At 36.3% G+C, this 17,168-nt stretch overlaps 4 protein-coding genes across 4 annotated transcripts; 2 read left to right on the top strand and 2 right to left on the bottom strand.

The window, feature by feature from the left end:
• Nucleotides 1-2,050: 2,050 nt before the first annotated feature.
• On the bottom strand, nt 2,051-4,361 carry B0P05DRAFT_577971 (uncharacterized protein; the record flags this gene model as incomplete). The annotated part of the gene is made up of 4 exons (XM_051581823.1): nt 2,051-2,495; nt 2,545-3,257; nt 3,312-3,382; nt 3,428-4,361. The coding sequence occupies 4 exons, from the start codon at nt 4,359-4,361 to the stop codon at nt 2,051-2,053; spliced, it is 2,163 nt and encodes a 720-aa protein (XP_051437292.1).
• Nucleotides 4,362-4,818: 457 nt separating this feature from the next.
• On the top strand, nt 4,819-4,986 carry B0P05DRAFT_465539 (uncharacterized protein; the record flags this gene model as incomplete). The annotated part of the gene is made up of 1 exon (XM_051574279.1): nt 4,819-4,986. A coding segment is annotated over one exon (168 nt), but the record flags the coding sequence as incomplete, so codon positions are not given.
• Nucleotides 4,987-5,902: 916 nt separating this feature from the next.
• On the bottom strand, nt 5,903-7,804 carry B0P05DRAFT_531910 (major facilitator superfamily domain-containing protein). Its single transcript, XM_051577028.1, has 4 exons — nt 7,570-7,804; nt 7,440-7,515; nt 7,323-7,384; nt 5,903-7,269 (listed from the first exon to the last, which is right to left on the bottom strand). Exons 1-4 carry the CDS (start codon nt 7,772-7,774, stop codon nt 6,149-6,151), a joined length of 1,464 nt encoding a protein of 487 aa, XP_051437290.1. The 5' UTR covers nt 7,775-7,804; the 3' UTR covers nt 5,903-6,148.
• Nucleotides 7,805-12,720: 4,916 nt separating this feature from the next.
• On the top strand, nt 12,721-14,752 carry B0P05DRAFT_531903 (WD40-repeat-containing domain protein). The gene is made up of 6 exons (XM_051577027.1): nt 12,721-12,843; nt 12,890-13,298; nt 13,352-13,466; nt 13,520-13,837; nt 13,884-14,131; nt 14,176-14,752. The coding sequence occupies exons 1-6, from the start codon at nt 12,731-12,733 to the stop codon at nt 14,287-14,289; spliced, it is 1,317 nt and encodes a 438-aa protein (XP_051437289.1). The 5' UTR covers nt 12,721-12,730; the 3' UTR covers nt 14,290-14,752.
• The last annotated feature ends 2,416 nt before the right edge of the window (nt 14,753-17,168 follow it).

Here is a 17,168-nt window from a genome sequence, read left to right as displayed (position 1 = left end):
GGCGTTTTTTGAAAGAATATACAAACTTCTATCGTTCTTTAAGAGTGCTTTTAAAGTCATGAACTAGTATTTGTTAAAAACTGCGTATGATATATGAACTGGTCAATATCAAAACTCATTTAGAGCACAAATAGAAGGAATGAAAACAAAAAAGGTTAAGGATGCAAGTGTAATTTTATTTAGAAAAAGGGGACCATATTCAGAATGATATCTGGTTTACAAAGATCAAAAGTTATTGTAAGCAAATACGTGTTCATCATTTGATATGGACTAAAGCTACAGTACGTAACTTTTATCACCCTCATCAGATCCCAAAAAAATTCCCCTCGTCCAACAATATACCTAGTTAAAAGAGCCTTTCAGCTAATAGCTACTTGACTAACAAAACTTCGTAGGTTTCTCGTTCTTTGCGTATATACAATTTTACAATAATAGTTCTTTTTTCTTTTAACAAGTATATAGATACTCTGTCGCATGCAACACACAGGTGGAGCGCCATTTGCTCTAAAAGAGCCTCTATCATTTAAGCCATTTTCCGATTAAAGATGTAGCATAGGCCACTTCAGAGAAATGTGCAGTACCCTTGTATAAATAAAGGCGTAAGTGTCCCCAGTTGGTATATGAATGACCCACTTCATGAGGAAGCATCTGATTTATATCTGTCTCCTATTCACAAGAAGGTTTATTGATGACCAATCCTTGAAGAGCATCCATCAGCGCTTATGTTTTTTTATCCTAGGCTCCTTATAATGGATGTCACTAAGATCTATCATTTTTTCCCAAAAGGTATATGAATGACCCTTTTCATTAGGATGATAGTTTATATGAGGTTGTGTTAACTAGAGAAATGGCGTTTACTTTCTTCCAATAAGGTATATGAATGACCCTTTTATAATGGAGATTATTTCGCAGCATTCATTAACCAAAACAATAACGTCTGCTCTTTACATATAGAGGCTTACAACTATTTTTTTTTTTTTTTTTTTTACATCAGGTGAAAGGTGTGCAATACCCAATCGACCCTATACGACTGTAAATAAACGTGCATCCCACTGTAGGCATATGAGTGATCCTTTATAAGTGAGGTATGTTCACGCAAAGTAATTCGTTTTTGACCCAATGAAGAGATGTACAAGATAGACTCCCAACAAAGGTGTAAAGAAAAAAGAAAATCCCATTCTCTTCTCCCAATTTATATCTAAACTAGCAACCAAATCACAACCAATTAAAAAGTCGTTCGTATCCTGGGAGACACAAGGCTAAGGTGGGATTGAATCTTAGATGCCAGGTTCGATACATGACAAATGATTTATTCGCCTTCAGAGATTGATTCAGTCAAGTATTCACAGTGTTCAAGCTCTTTTAGAGCTTAGAATCATTGGGAGTATCACTATACTTCTCTAAAAGTAGATAGCATTTCTCAATGAGTTGAAGTCTTTTTTTTGGTCATTAAGCTAGCTGCACTACCTAAACATGAACACATGAGAACTATATTTAGCCGGATTTATATACTTACTAGGGGTACAGCCAATGACAAGAATGATAGCCATAAAGTAGGAGAATTGCATCGTGGTAGAGACAAGAGCTCTAGTGTCCTTTTGTGTTTATATCCTGTTAGTACTTCTTTACAAATACTATTTTTTTATATAGGAATAGGCTCGTTAAAATGGATGTTTTTTATTAGCTTTTTTTTGAGACAAGACGGAAAGTTTGGGAATCGATATATATATAATTATAATAAGTATTCTTCTGTAAGGAAAGAAAAAGCCTTTTTTTCATTCGTTTGGTATTGCGACATTACCCCTTATGAAAAATGCCTGTAATCTCTTTTGTGAAAAAAGGGAGGCATTTGTTTTATAATAAAGATAGCTTATCTACTTACATCCATCATGAAACTAGTTTGTGAATACAAATCTTGAAACAGAATATCCAAAGTCGCACACTAACACTTGTTCAGAATGTTTTTATTCAAATGGACGAGTATTGTTTAGGCTTGATCTGATAATCAACATTTTTTCTTATGCAATGTTACAACTGTTTTTTATTATCGTTAAATGACGATTGTGTTTCTTTGAAATGACTTCTTGACAAGATTGTACTTGAACAATAGAGTAACAACAAGTTCGTACAAGCCGACCAATAAGATGATTGGGGAATAAATGATGTACCAAAGTACTTGATGAGCTCTTTCAAGCCAAATGACAGGTCTATCACGTTTACATACAACACGCACAAACCAGCGCAAGACACCAAAGGTAGCATCAATAAAGACGCTAGGAATAAATGTGTTCAAAGCAGGGCGCGATCTTAAGCAGCGTTGGATAGCCCAATTATTCTTGATTGGATTCTGGCGATGATAGACATCCATAATTGTAGTCAAGAAGGAAGCAGTAAGGAGAGACCCCAAGACAATGACAGTCAAGAATAAATACATTGCAAGTAAAAGACCAGCAGTTTGAGGTTGATAGTACAAAGTATCAGCAATTTCAGGGGCGCTATAAAAGAATATCAATATACAGCACATAAGACTTTGAGTACACTTACTGAAGAGCACCAAGCACCAAAAATCGCAACATAGCAAAAGGACGAATATCGTTGATTTGCAAGGCAGCAAATGCTGTCCAAAAACCTAAAATTGTAAAAACACCAAGTCCAAACACCCAAATGCTATTCACAAGACATTCATGCATAATATAGCTTGTCTTTGCCATATTCCAGCTAATATCTGATGCCGCGTTGAAGATGCGGAAAAACATCAAGGGTGTTGCAAAGATCAACAGATTGAATGAGACACTAAGGAAATAGAGTTCATCTTCAAGAGTGTCTACAGCAATCAAGGTGAAGATACGTATGACAAAAGATGATACCAAGAGGGACACTGTTACTAGAGAAATGTATGAGGAAATCTTTTTAAGGTATACAGAAGGATACACCAACAACTTGTAGAATTCCAAGAATAAGTCTGAAATGAGAAAGAAGTAATAGACGTATTCAAATGCAAATGGAGTATCGGAAGTATAGTCTTCATTGTTGACAGTAGCCAAATGAAGACCAAGGTACACTAGAGCAGTAAAGATGCCAACCAAAAGCTGATAACGAGCGATACACCAGCGAGCCAAAAAGTCTGTAAATGTATGCCAAATAACATACCAAACAAAGTTTTTTGGCTGATCTTGCTCGTTTTCAGTCTTTCCAATCCAAATGTTGCTAGGATGAGTCGGGTCATGATGCCAATTAGGACCAGACTTCCAAAGATCCTTTCAAAAATAACTATTTTAGTACATGAAACAATAAAAAAAAACCTTTCTTACCTCAACCACAAGTTGAACTCGAGCGTCATTTAATATTATTTGGCTATCATTTTCAACAGCCCAATCCAGAGCTAATGAGATTGTAAGATTGTTGTTCAATTGACATATGAACATACCTGATTTTTCATTCACCCATTTCGTTGTCAACATTTCATATAAAACAACATGTGAAGCAGATTTTTCTTGAGCCTTCAAACCCAAACTTAATGTAGATAAAGCCAATGCTTGAAGCGAAACATCGGCTTCAGTAAAAGAACCGGATAACTTCCGTTCGTGCAACAATGCCAAAATGGCGCAAACGGAAGCGTTTTTAGCAACCTTGAAAATACTTTCCGCGTTGGAAGGGATTCCCTTAGTTCTTAAGAAATCATTTTCTTGCTTCTTGACGACGGTTGTGCCGCTGTTTGTGTTTGTTATGACGTGTGGAGTAGTATGCTCGGAATTGAATATGCTTGTAGTATCATGACTAGTGGACCATCCATGTTTTTCTTTCCATCGATCCGTAGCTAATCTAAGAGCATCCACAGCCAAATCACGTTTTCTTATATGCTTCTTGGAAGCGTTTTCATCTTCATGAGAAGACATGATGGACCATTCACTCAATTTCTTCTTTAGCAAGTGCTTTGGACTATCATTGTCATTGTCGCTATCGCTGCTGCTGCTGCTGCTGCTACTACTGCTACTGCTGCTTGAGTCATTAGGCACAGCTGCTTCTTTTTGCTTCTTTTGCTTTAAGACTTGTCGTTCTTGCTTCTTTTTTATTTCACTAAATACAAGAATGTCTTGAATCTTTTCTGTCAATTCGCTAGTAGGGACAGTAGGTTGTCCTTCTGAAATGATTTGCCGAAAGCGTTGTTTTGTCATGGCTTGATTGATGCCATTGGGTTTAGAGCCTTTTCCGTTTTCTTCTGCGCTCATGGTGATCACAGTAGGATTTTCTCGGCCATTTGATGCACTATAACTCGTAGTGGCAGTACTTAAAAGCCTGGTATTTTCATCTGTAGGTGGATTGATACTAGGTATAGGTGAGCTGGGTGTACTATCCGACATGAAACAAAAAGAAAAAAGAACAGAGAGAACAATGATGGAATGTCAAGAACTTCAAGTTTGTTTAAATAAGTCATAATATGCCGTGAAACAGAAAAAAAAGTTGGCGTATGTTTTTTTTTGTACGACTATTATGCAATTAGCCAAGAAACAAGTAGTTACTGTATTTCCGCCGCTTTACTGAAAATTTTGGTCACTTTTCTGAACGTCAATTGTTTTTTTTATAGATTGATCATGCGTTAACTGTTTTATCGCAACTCTTTTTGTTAATTAACTTGTAAATGGATTCTAATATAACCTTTTATTGCGAAGATGGAAGAGAGAACGTTTTTGACAATAAGAGTAACGAGGCAACAGCGTATGATCAAATTCCTTCTTTTCGCCTTAAAAAAAAATAACGGATCTCAAGAAGCTTGTTAAAAACAACACTTATTCAGAATTGCACACATCCGGAGAACCTGATGTTAGCTTGGGAGAAGCAACAGTTAAAAAAGAAAGAGGAAATGAATATAATACATATACAGAAAAAGATTGGTTGTTATATCTTTATTTCGTTTTTCAAAAAGGTATGAAGCATAAGCAAGCTGTGGAGGCTGCCAACGTCAACCAACATACAGCACGAAAATGAAAGCAGAAGTATCAACAGAACTCTGAAGAGTATGTGCCTTATAAATTAACAAACCTTGTGCCTTTTCGTCGCGTGAGCCAGCTAGATGATAGACACAAAGATTACTTGACCAGCTTTTTTGATGAAAACAAAAGGGCAACTATCGAAGACGCCGTCAACAGCTTGATGCAAAACTTCGCGGGTCTTCAGATAAACCCCCCCCAGGGTAGCAGAATTCATGAAAGAAGAATATAATCTTTCTATTAAAGTAGTTTCTAGACATTCCATCGAAAAAACGGGCTGTTTGGATAAAGGAATAGTTTACCTTCAGAATCGTGTGTTTATAGATGAGTCAGGATTTGACATCAATATGACCCGTGGAAGAGCTTGGTCAACACGTGGTGAACCAGCTACCGTAGAAACACCCTCAGGAAGGGCTACATCTCATACAGTATTGGGAGCTATTCCTTCTGTAGGCGTGGTAAATGTATCCATAAGAGAGCCCAGTAACCTAAAGAGAAGAAAAGTGGTCGGGCAACCAAGCGTAAGGCACCTGGTGATAAATTATCAGTACCTAACGGAGCTACTGGTTCTCATTATATGCATTTCATTATCGATACAATGGATATCATGGACATATTTCCAAGTATGCATGGATCTCACATTGTTATGGGTAATGCTCCTATACACGTTCCTGCTTTGATTAGTCCTTTAATCGAAAGCCGCGGTTATATTCTGGTTTATCTTCCTCCTTATTCGCCAGAACTTAGCCCTATCGAAAATTCTTGGTCTATTGTTAAGTCCAAAGTTAGGTGTCATGCATTGAGAGACACATAAACTCTGACCAAAAGAATAATTGAGGCTTGTGAAGAAGTTCCTCTCCAACATTTTCAAAATTTTATTCAACATCCTGTAAATTTATTTCATAAGTGCTTAAAGAAGCTATCTAACTCCCACTGAACAGAAGACATTATTGATTTATTTCAGGAAGTGACCAATTAAAATCTAAACAGCGACCAATTGACGGCAGAAATACAGTATTTATTTCTGAATACAATTATAAAGGTTATGCGTCTAAATGTATGTCTATGAGTAAATGTATAAATAATTATGTATATATGTATATGTAGAAGGGATATGTATCATGATGAAAAAGAAAGAAAAAAAGGAAAAGAGGTATAGCTTAGAGGACAGAGAAGAGCGATTTCGTCAATTTCAACTTTAAGAATACACAAATCAAGCCACCAAAAATATACACAGTACCAGAAAACATTTGTACACCAATGTATCCAGCATTTGGGGTGCTTTGCTGAATGGCTGAGGCAATAGGTGGTCCTGTGCCAGCAATAGCACTTGCAATAAACAAGATTGAAAGACCGGAAGAAATATTTTCAGGACCCACAATGGCAGCGGTGATAGGAGGTGCAAGTGCATAGTAAATACCACAAAAGAAACCAAAGAGGACAGCAAATGCCATGAGGGTGCCATAAGTATTTGCGAAAGGCCAGAGGGCCATACAGAAAATACCGGCACAGAAACAAGAAAGAATATACATGTTTAAGCGGCCCACACGATCAGCAAAGTAACCAATAACAAGGCGACCAATTGCATTCAAGGCACAGGCTACACCAACAATGTTGGAAGAATCAGCTCTGCTAATCCCAAAGCTTGCGCTATACTTTGGTAAGTAGAAGAGAGGAATCAAGTAACCTGTTAATGAAATAACAAGGCCATGCAACAAGATGACAAAGTCAAAGTTCTTAAGCATAGAAGGTTTGATGGGTGAGCGAGTAGGCTGTTTGTCTTGTCCAGGAGGCAAACGTGTGCGGATCAACAAGGAGCCAACCATACAGATACCAAAAGCCATCAAACCAACAATACGATAAGCCCAAGGAATACCATATTTCTCAATCAGAGAACTAACCATGGGACTCAAAGCTAAACCACCAAAACCAGAGCCACAAGAACTGATGCCCATTGCCATACCTCTTCTAGTAGTAAACCATTGAGGAATAACAGCTACAATAGACATGTATGTCAAAGAAGATCCGATACCAAAAAGAACACCTTGAGTAAGATAAAGATGCCATACCTCTGTACTAAACCCAGCCAAGATAAGACCAAGTGATAGCAAGAGTGTCCCAATCATCATGGTAGGACGGACACCAAAGCGAGAAGCTAACAATGGACTAGCAGGGGAAAAGATATTGAGACAGACAATAAGCACCGAGCCTACACCCATAAGCTGGACTGTTGTTGCTTTGTCTTTAAGTGTTGATGTAGCTAATGCATTTGAAAAGACACCTAGAATGATAGAAGACTAAGCATGATGATAAGACCAACGTTTTCTTTCTTACCCCAAATTGAAGCAACACCAAACATAATAAAGTTTATTAAGAACCCTACAACAGCAACAACCCTAGATCAAAAATTGTTAATAAATCAGCATGAAATTTTATCCGTGTTATGCTTACCAGCCATAACCGCCATCAGGGATACCGTTATAAAACGCATCATCTGGTAACTGGACAATGCTTGCAATAGTGGCATCTAAAAAGAAGTAGATTAGTAAAAAATTGACTTATTCAGCAGATCAAACTTTACTTGTAGCCTGAGGCTCTACAGGGTGTAGACCACCGTTTTCTACATCATAATGTTCTGTCTTTGTGGTGCCTATTTTTTCTAAACCATTGTGCTGTGGATGATTGGGTGTCAATGTCATTCCATTAAGTTCTTCATAAGTTCCGGAAGATCTAGGAGTAGCAACAATCTCCTCTTTTGTCGATGCCGTATCTTGTTGCTTGCTCATGGTATGAAATACGAAAAAGAAGGTAAAAAGTTTTTCAATTCGAAAATAAAAATAAATTTATACGTTAATCCGGTCAAATTATTAAGTCGGAAATTGATCGTTTATCCGGATGATCTAGAAAAAGGTAGAAAAAACAGCACTAAAGTATGAATAATCCAAATCTTGTTTACAAATCAATTTCATTTTCTTTCAGTTCCCTTGGTTTCCCTTTAAACTACTGCATCTTTTGAGAAGAAAAAAGGACTACAACAACATATTTGCTGATCTATTTAGTTTGTACGAAATCCCACAAATGCGGAATCGCCCGGAAATGTTAAGCAGTTAGTGGCTGGGTGTCTTTGCTTTTCATTCAATTTGTAGCACAGCTTGCTGTCAGTTTATCGAGTGACGCAAATCAAAACTTGGGCTAATTATTTATATCTAGATCAACTCCCATAATGACTTGTTGATCTAATACTATGCTTGTGTTTGTGTACGATTAGTCACAGTGATTGCAGACAAGAAACGATCGTGCTTATGGGGGATCTTTCCACCGACTTAAGGTTTTATAGTTCATTTAATTAGTTTACTAGTCTGATAGGGATTTGTCATCATGGTAACAGCAAATCGTTTCAAATGATACAAGCTTCTTTTAATGACTCGAAATTACGACAATGCTATTGTAATTGAAACTCATTCTTTTCATATAATTTAGTACGAAAAAGATTACCCGGAGTGCCCTAATATGCACTGGTGCAACCATTGCATAATAAGGCTTGTTTTTCCTTTTAACAGTAATTGCATTGTAAGCCCAGGTGGCACTGTTCTACAAATAAGGAAATTCAAGGCTATTGCCTTTCCGCTTAATCAGAGTACGTACCTTGGTATTAAAAGGCATGTATAACATAACTTATATCTTTTGAGTCGCGAGGTAGTCGTTTAAATAATATGTTCAAATGCTCAAAAAACGAGTGAAAACGAAATTCCAATGTTTATATCTATTCAAAAACATGTCATAATTGTGCAATGCCCATTCATCCTCAATTATTGACACAAGCAATCTCGAATAAAAGTAATTCGTTGAATCCACTTGCATAGCAGCTTTATTCGACCCTGTCTGTTACTTTGTTGCTATCTTTTATTTTAGTGCGAGTTGATCAGAGTACGATTCACTTGCCGAACCAAAGTGATACTGTCTTTAGTACGCTATGGCATTACGCTTTGCTTTTGTATACCTAAGGTCTGGTTACTGGGGTTTTCATTTTTTCTCCTTATTCTTCCTTACTTAAAATTAATCAGATCGTATTTACGGCTTATAGGTGCGGACATAGGGAAATAGAGCTATCTTCAAAGCAGAATACACCCAACACGCAATGTAAAAAGACAGAAGATTGGGGTTTGAAACATCAAACTCTCCTTTTGCATAGCACTCATCGTTAGTTATGCTCCGAATTGCTCTCTTTAACCCCCAAAAGTGTCATTTGTTATAGCAACTGTTACTTGCTCTCGTCTTATGTATCGAATGGTGTAGAAATAAGCGCTCGTTTACTAGCCAATATCTACTGAGATGGGCCTCTTTTCTATCAATTACAGTGTACAATGAACTCTGATTACAGATTTGAAGGCGATGTTCAAATCAAATCGACTCTCTTAGCTTAACAAAGTCGCTTTCTTTCTTTTGAAAGTAACTAGATATGGTCTTACCTGATTTCGGTTGGATCAAACCTACTTTGGGTTATTCCAGAAATTTCTGATCGAGTTTTGATTTTTCATCTTCACGGGCCATCGTGGATCCTCCATGGGTCAAAAAATGGGTTTCGCTTAACAGCCAGACCAATAATACCATTCAATTTCTCAGCTCGAGAAAACATGTTTTAAATGAAAAAACGGACTGGTTTGATGGTCTAGTTGTCGAGCAATGACCCATCAAAGAATCGTGCATTTAAGCTGTGTTTTGAGTGTTTTTGCTCTAAATCTTCAGTAAAATGTGCTATTCATGGGACTACAATAAACATCATATGCTATTTAAGGCGCCAAAGAGCATTTAGAAGTAAAAGCAGGGTCGATCTATAATACAAAGGTGGGATAAATGGATGTAGAACACACAAGTTGGCAGTTTGTGGAGATTGAAATGGGACATAAAACCAGTTCTTCGATCCCGCCGCACCCAAAAATCAAGCCTTTGCTTAGAACTCCACAAAGACGCAATTATCAGGCTTTGCTATAGTGACAAAAGTTATAAAAACCAATAGGTCTGCTGCAGAAATATTAAGCAAGTGTGCAAAAATGTAAATGAGGTTTTCCATTTACAGCAAACCATTTTCATAGTGCAATCAGTAAACGAACACATTCACCAAAAACTAGAGCGTCTGGAGGTTATTTTGAGTATTTAATCTCATTAATAGCTCCATTTTTCATCCTTTAGCGTCAAAAAGAAGACCCAAGGTTGTCAAATCGAGGTTTTTTCATGAGTAGTACTCTTTGGTCAAAAGACCAAAATGACAAATTTTACAAGTTGCTTTTTTTCGCTCAAATCAACTCCAAAGGTATTTGGAGTATTTACGAAGACCTAAACATATCTTGTACTTGTCTTATTTTGTTATTCAATCCTGCTTTTTATCCGTTCTTTTGATGAATTATTGATTCATCATAAGTGTTCCTCACAAAAATATCTATTGTTGCAATTTCGGTTACACCATTATATTTCATAAATAATGAGCTTTCAAGTGATACATACAGATTGCAGCTGTCATATCAACTGACCCTTTTGAGTGCTCTTCCTTCAATTGAAACGTGATTATTGCAGCATGACAAATTCTTAAGTCTCTGATTTTTTAACCAATATTAGGTCAATTCAAGGTCTATTTGAACTGTTCAATGAAGCTTACAAAGAACTATCAAAATACACCATGCTTACGTTCGCAGCTCCTGATTAGAAGTTTAAGTTTAAGTTACTTGTCGTATGTAGTATATATGCTTTTTTATGCTCATAAATGAACTTTGATTCTCAGTTTGTAGATCAATACTGATCCAAATCAAGATTGGTTTATATTGGCAGAGACACCCTAAATGAAGCTTTTAAAAATAATATTATTGGTACTGATCTATCATCAACTGGCAGCAAAGAGTACTATCAATTAGAGTAGCTATATCATTTTCACAGCTAAAAAGCTATTATTTTGGTCTCTGAGGACGGTAATCTTGTCGTTTTTGTGAGTTAGATACCATCTTAACATTAGACCTTGTATACAGAATACATTGGCTATCTGAAAATCACTTTTATAGCACTTTTTGATGTTGAAGCTGTTGAGTGTCTTTTGGGCTGTATTTCGCTCAAAAAACAAGAAGCCATCTAGAAATACATCAAGATCAAGTCTAATCAATTTGGCGCCTTAAGAAAAGTGGGGGGGGTTAGTACTTAGAGCCCAAAGATGCAATAGAAACGCGCTGTTTACTATGAGTATTCATGAGATAACGCGTAAAATAGTTTACAGGGTTTTACACGCGTTGTGTACTTTTTTTAAAATGCTTTTTTCAAATTCAACACTTGGAGCATGTTTAGTAATGCAAGAGGAACATTTTTTGCCATAGATTGTCATAATAAAAGTTGCTTGTATGATGAGCTACAGATCATTTTCTGATTTTGATGTAAAATCGTAAGGGTATCATAAGGCATAATGGGTCGAAAATTGCATTCATGTTTTCATGAGCCAAACATGTCTCAATGATTACTGATGCTAAAAAAAAAACATATTTTGTAGACTGATGCTAGCTTGGTTTGTTCAAAAATGAGCATAACAAACTGCCTTTACTAGTAAAATCATTCTCACTTTTTTCATTCATCAGTAGTTGATTCAAAACATGTCAAAATACTCTCTTAACTATACATCAATTCATCCACGGTTAATCGAATCCGGATATGGGGCATTTCATGCACCCTCACGTCATGTTGCGTAATGTATTGCACCGTATGTTCCCATAGAATTGGTTTGTAAATGATATTCAACGATACGTACCAAGTATTTGATGGTTTCTAGCCACAAGATTTTGTGTTTATGATTAACTTATATTCAGTTCTGAACATTGCATAGCTCAAATTAGGCTAGGATATTACTTTTTCATTCATACAGACTACCTGATGCTTTAACTGTCGATCTTTCAGCAATGAAGAAGTTCTCTTGGACCAAGCTTTTCGGTAGGATTTCACAACCAGAACAATCAAATTGCATATTTATGTTTAAAATCAAACGTTTGCTACTTTTTCATAATAAAAATCATTGCTTTTATTGCTTCATTATGTTATGATCTGAATGATAATCATTATATCATGTAAGAAAAAATAATGTGTCAGACTAATCAAGTCGAAGTAAGATTTGGTAAACTTATTAAGAGGCTTAGACTTTTAAAAAAAATGTATATTTTTATTAATTTAAAAATTTAACTAACAGCCCTGATGTATTTACCTAAACAAAAAAGAAAATTAGTTCATTGATCTTTTTTTTAGATGTGAAAAAAGAAAAAGAAAAGAAACATGAATGTTTGCCCCGTAACTAAGAAGACAACCATATGATTTAGCAATTAAGCAAGGTTGGCTTCAACTCAATCGAGACGGAATCGCTTAGATCGGACCACACCTAGAACAGGTGGATCGCAGTTAAAACAATATAATTATTATTCCACGAGTGTAACAGAGAAACATCATTGTAGATTGAGCAAGAAATAGCTCGTTGAATCTCCTGACAAAACTTGTGGTTTCCCAAATAAATGGAAAAAAAATAGAAAAAAAAACTTTTGTCAATAATTACCTTTTTCTCTAACAGAACCGAAAGTTTGAGTAAACAAAAAGAAAAGAAAATTTCGCGTCGAGAAGACTTTAAGCTTTTTAGCTTTGGATAGTCACGTAAACAAGCCACAAATTTTTCGTGGGCGGAGTGATTCATGGTCAGCATGATAGCTCCTTTCTTTTGTGTTAACATAATGCCCTGCCATTCAATAAAAGAATATTCAGCGTTGTACGAAGAGTCAGCAAAAAACAGTATTTATAGAAGCGTACCTTTGTTAGAAGAAGAATGGAAAATTGTGTCTGACAGGTGCGTTTTAAACATATTAACACGTCAAAGCTCACGTTTTTCATAGTTCTGGCTATCTTCCAGAAGAAAACAGTGTGACAGTGACTACTGGCATAAGCCAACTCAGGACACGTACCCTAGAAATATTTGAGCACATCCATTTGAGTGATGATATAAGGTACAAAAAAGGATTTATATTGAACGCTGGCATATCTATCTGGGCCATTGATTTCGTTCCTAAACAGGCCAAAGATCATACCCAATATTTGGCCATTGGAGGCTACAATACAACAAAAGAGCACTACATGATAGACGAGGATACACAAACAGATAAACGCTATAACGTAGTCCAGTTGTGGTCGTTTTCATCTTCACCAGAGCAGATGAAGCAAAACCCTAAGCTCGAGATGTGTATTTTGCATGAATATGGCGCCATTAGTGACTTGAAATGGGCTCCATTTAATGCATATGACGAGGTATAAGTACACCCATTCTTTGAGAAGATCACTAAGATGAAATGTTTCTTTAGAAAAAACTTGGCATTGCGGCTGTCTTGTTTGTTGATGGATCTATTCGTATACTTGTAGTACCACATCCAAAATTCATGCACGGCCAAGAGAAAACTGTCAAAGAAACTATGTTCTGTAAGCAGTCTACCTTTGCATTCGTATAAGATTCCTCATCAATGCTTCTATAGTAAAATTAGAAGCCTCTCGATTATTGCTAAATATGCCTAAAATGAAAGCATCATGCATTGCTTGGGGAGGGTATGGAAGATTAGCTTATGGTACAACATCTGGAAGTGTGGTTGTTTGGGATATCTTGGGATCATTATTACAAGACAAACCAAAAATCATTGCAAGTATACCGAGAGTTTCACAGCTTCCTATTCGATGTATTAGTTGGAGCTCTTTATTTAACGAAAATCTACTGCTTACGTCTGATTTGGATGGAAACATTCTTGTTCATGATTTGAGCGACCCCTTCATGACCTATAAAGTGTTCAGAAGAAGAAGTGAGTTAAAAGAGACGTGGCAAGGCAAATCTAATTCTATCGTTAGCTGCATTTACATGTATATCAGGAACAGGACATAACAGTGGCTTCTTATTCTCTGAAGCAGATGGTATGGTCAGAAGGAATTTTGGTTACGATACAAAAAAGTCTTTGAATTTAACAGCGCATAATGGTCATGTTTGGGCTATTTCAGTAAGTCCACATCATGGCATTATGGCTTCAGTGAGTTCCAACGGTAATGCTATGGTAAAAATGTTTGCATCGGATGAAGTCGAACTCACAGGCAGACACAAGGTAAATGAGAATGAAAAAGACATTATCTAATGTTATGTACATAGAACCTTGAGTATACTCTCTACAGATTGATGTTTGATAACGATACCCAAACTTTCCGTTACGTTGACGGTATAAAACCAAGTGTAAGGCATTTCTGCTTTTTATTTTGTCTCTAAGTTCTATAGTTTTCATTACCTGAACGCGAATATCATAGTGTGTTCTTAAATCCATGTGTAGCATTACAAAAAGTAACTAACACTTTATATTTCGACTGTTAAATTAATGTCTTTTAGATTGCTTGGAACTCAAATAGCAATGCTTGTGAATGGGTAGCTTCTGGAGGTAAAGCAGGACTTTGTAGAATAGAATTCACTGGCTGTAATTAACAATGTAAATATTGAAATGCATAAAGAAAATTTCACAAGATATTCATCATTGCGATTATTAAGTTCAGAATGAAACAAAGCATAAAGTATTATGATGGAAAGGCCCTAGTAAAATTAGGGTTTCGTTATTTTCACAACAATTATAATGAAAAGTTGCCGCCAAAATAGCATTTCTTGATTTTTATATGATTCACAAAGCCGCTGCCAGACAGACGGCATTCATGCAAAGTAAATAAAGAAGTTTCTCCGCAATGATACATTGTGATAAGCCTTTTATTTTTCATTCAATTAAAAAATGTCTAACACAGTCGAAAGAAGCAAGCATGGCCCTTATGCCAAGCGCGAGGAAAACAAGTACTGGGTATTTGGTGGTACCTCCACAATGGTCTTTCTCTACATGAGATTGCCGACAAGGTTGACAAGCCCTTCAAAACTGTACGAGGCATTTTCAACCACATCAAGGAATCAGAGACACCTTTGCCTCGTGCTCCTCCTGGAGTATCTACCAAGGTCGAAGAGAGAGGATCGAGACGTTTCAATCAAATTGTACTGAAGAATCCTTTTTTAAGTATTGATGGAGTGAAACTCGAGCTGCAACAATTCAGTGTCGACGTCTGTAGAGAAACTGTTGTCCATTACCTCCGTGATTTGGGCTTCCGATTGTACTATGCAGCTCACAAACCCGCTCTTACAGCCACTCATAAGAAGAATCGCTTGGAGTGGGCTCATGACATCTGATCAGATGAATCCCACTATACTGTCGAAGGAACCGATGGTGGTGCTAGAGTTCTTCGAAGACAAGGTGAGTGTTACGAAGAAGGACTCCCAATTCCTACAACTAAGTGGAGAAAGAGGAGTGTTATAGTTGGGATTGTTTCTGGAGAGGTGATGTTGGCCCTCTTGTGACTATAGAAGGTTCTATGGATCAGGCTAAATATAACGAAGTTTTGTCAGAGAAATTTCAGTATTGTCTCATAGACATACAGCCTCAGGATGGCTCGCGGTTTCTATTTCAAGAAGATGGGGTAACATGTCATACTGTTGCTGTAGCTCGTAGTTACACACGTCAAGAGGTTTGAATACTGGTCTGCTCAAAGTTCAGATTTAAATCCCATTGAGCATCTATGGTGGACGCTTGAGCAGAAGACGTAGCATCAAAAAATACTATTGAATTGAAGCAAGTGCTGTTGAAGGAATGGAGTAAGATTAGTAATGATCTGTTGATCCGTTCGGTTGATCCGTTCGGTTGACAGCATGAAAGACAGATGTTAGGCTGTCATTGATGTCAAAGGCGGTCATACTCATTGATTTTTCTACTATTTCTATTATTTCAAAACAAACATCTCAACACATCATCGACAAAGAACTGAGCGCGTTTAAGTATATTAAAGGGCTCTTGGATTATTTCAGGTCAGTGAATGACACGTACGTAGTAGTGTCCTCTTTCTCTTGTTACGCGTCTTGTTTACCTTATTTTGTACTGCGTCATGTGACCATTTCATTAAATGTTTAAATCTACATGTATGTTTTCAATTCTCACCTTACTCTTTCTTATCGCGTCTTCAAATGTTTAGTAGCTATATACACAACAACCAAACATTCAATATATACCAAATCAACAAAAAGTGCAATTATGAAGATAAAGTAGCTGACTAGTTCTTTAACAAAGTACAGATCTTAACTGATCTTGTTCTTTAGACAATCATTCTTCATCTGTCAAGTTGATATTTCCTTAAGGTTTGTGTTCAATAATACAGGTCAGGTGACGATAGAATATTTTCTAGCCAATGATATTACTGGGAAAATATTCTAGAAGGCGGTGGCGTCTGTGTTTTAATATTATAAGTCTTTGATAAATAACTTATAATCATCAACAACACGGTATTTATACTTTTCTATTCTATACTAAAATATCTATTCTATCACTAATAAAGCAGGAAGTAATTATATCCTTCAACTTGATTGATTATTTCTTTTTCGACGAATGCCACGCAAGCTCGGTGTCTCTTAAAGGCAACTTCCTTAAGCGTAATAGATTCAGTCTAAACTTCTTTCTTTTCTTGTTTGATATTTGAGGTTTAAACCTTCGCTTATTTAGATTGTAACTATAAGGAAGATTGTACTCAACTTCAATTGGTTGTTTTCGCTCTATGTCGCTTTTTTCTACGACACATCTTCTCTGTCAGATCCTGATGTTAAGCGAAAAAAAACTCAGCTACTTTGATGGTGAAATCTTGGGATTTTGTTCGGATTGGATTTTGAGATAGAATTTAACTAGTTTGTTATATTTTGTTGATAATATAGTAAAAGCTTTATTGATATAAGTATATGATATAATTGATAATGTAATATTGAGTTATCTTACTTTTTCTAATTCTCGAGTAATGCTTGAGACAAAATCCGAAGAAAAAAAATAAAGTGATAGGATAGATGATAATTATATAAAAAATTGAAGGATATGTGTAACAGGTACACAACAAAAAAAGAAAAGGGAAGACAGAGACAACTCAAAGGTATACTAAGTACACACTATTTCGCAATCTTTCAATGGAAAAGGAAACAAGTCATGGAATCCCGTAACTAGAGTAAGTCAGCCCATAGCTGTATCGGGAGTAGAGACTCACGTCTTTTTTTTTTTTGTAAGCTGTTCGTTGGTGACATAAACATTA

Source organism: Gilbertella persicaria (genome assembly GCF_025201335.1).
Source record: "Gilbertella persicaria strain CBS 190.32 chromosome Unknown B0P05scaffold_9, whole genome shotgun sequence".
NCBI classification, from domain to species: Eukaryota; Fungi; Mucoromycota; class Mucoromycetes; order Mucorales; family Choanephoraceae; genus Gilbertella; species Gilbertella persicaria.
The sequence above is the reverse complement of the archived record's forward strand: the minus strand, read 5'-3'. Positions and strand labels throughout refer to the sequence as shown.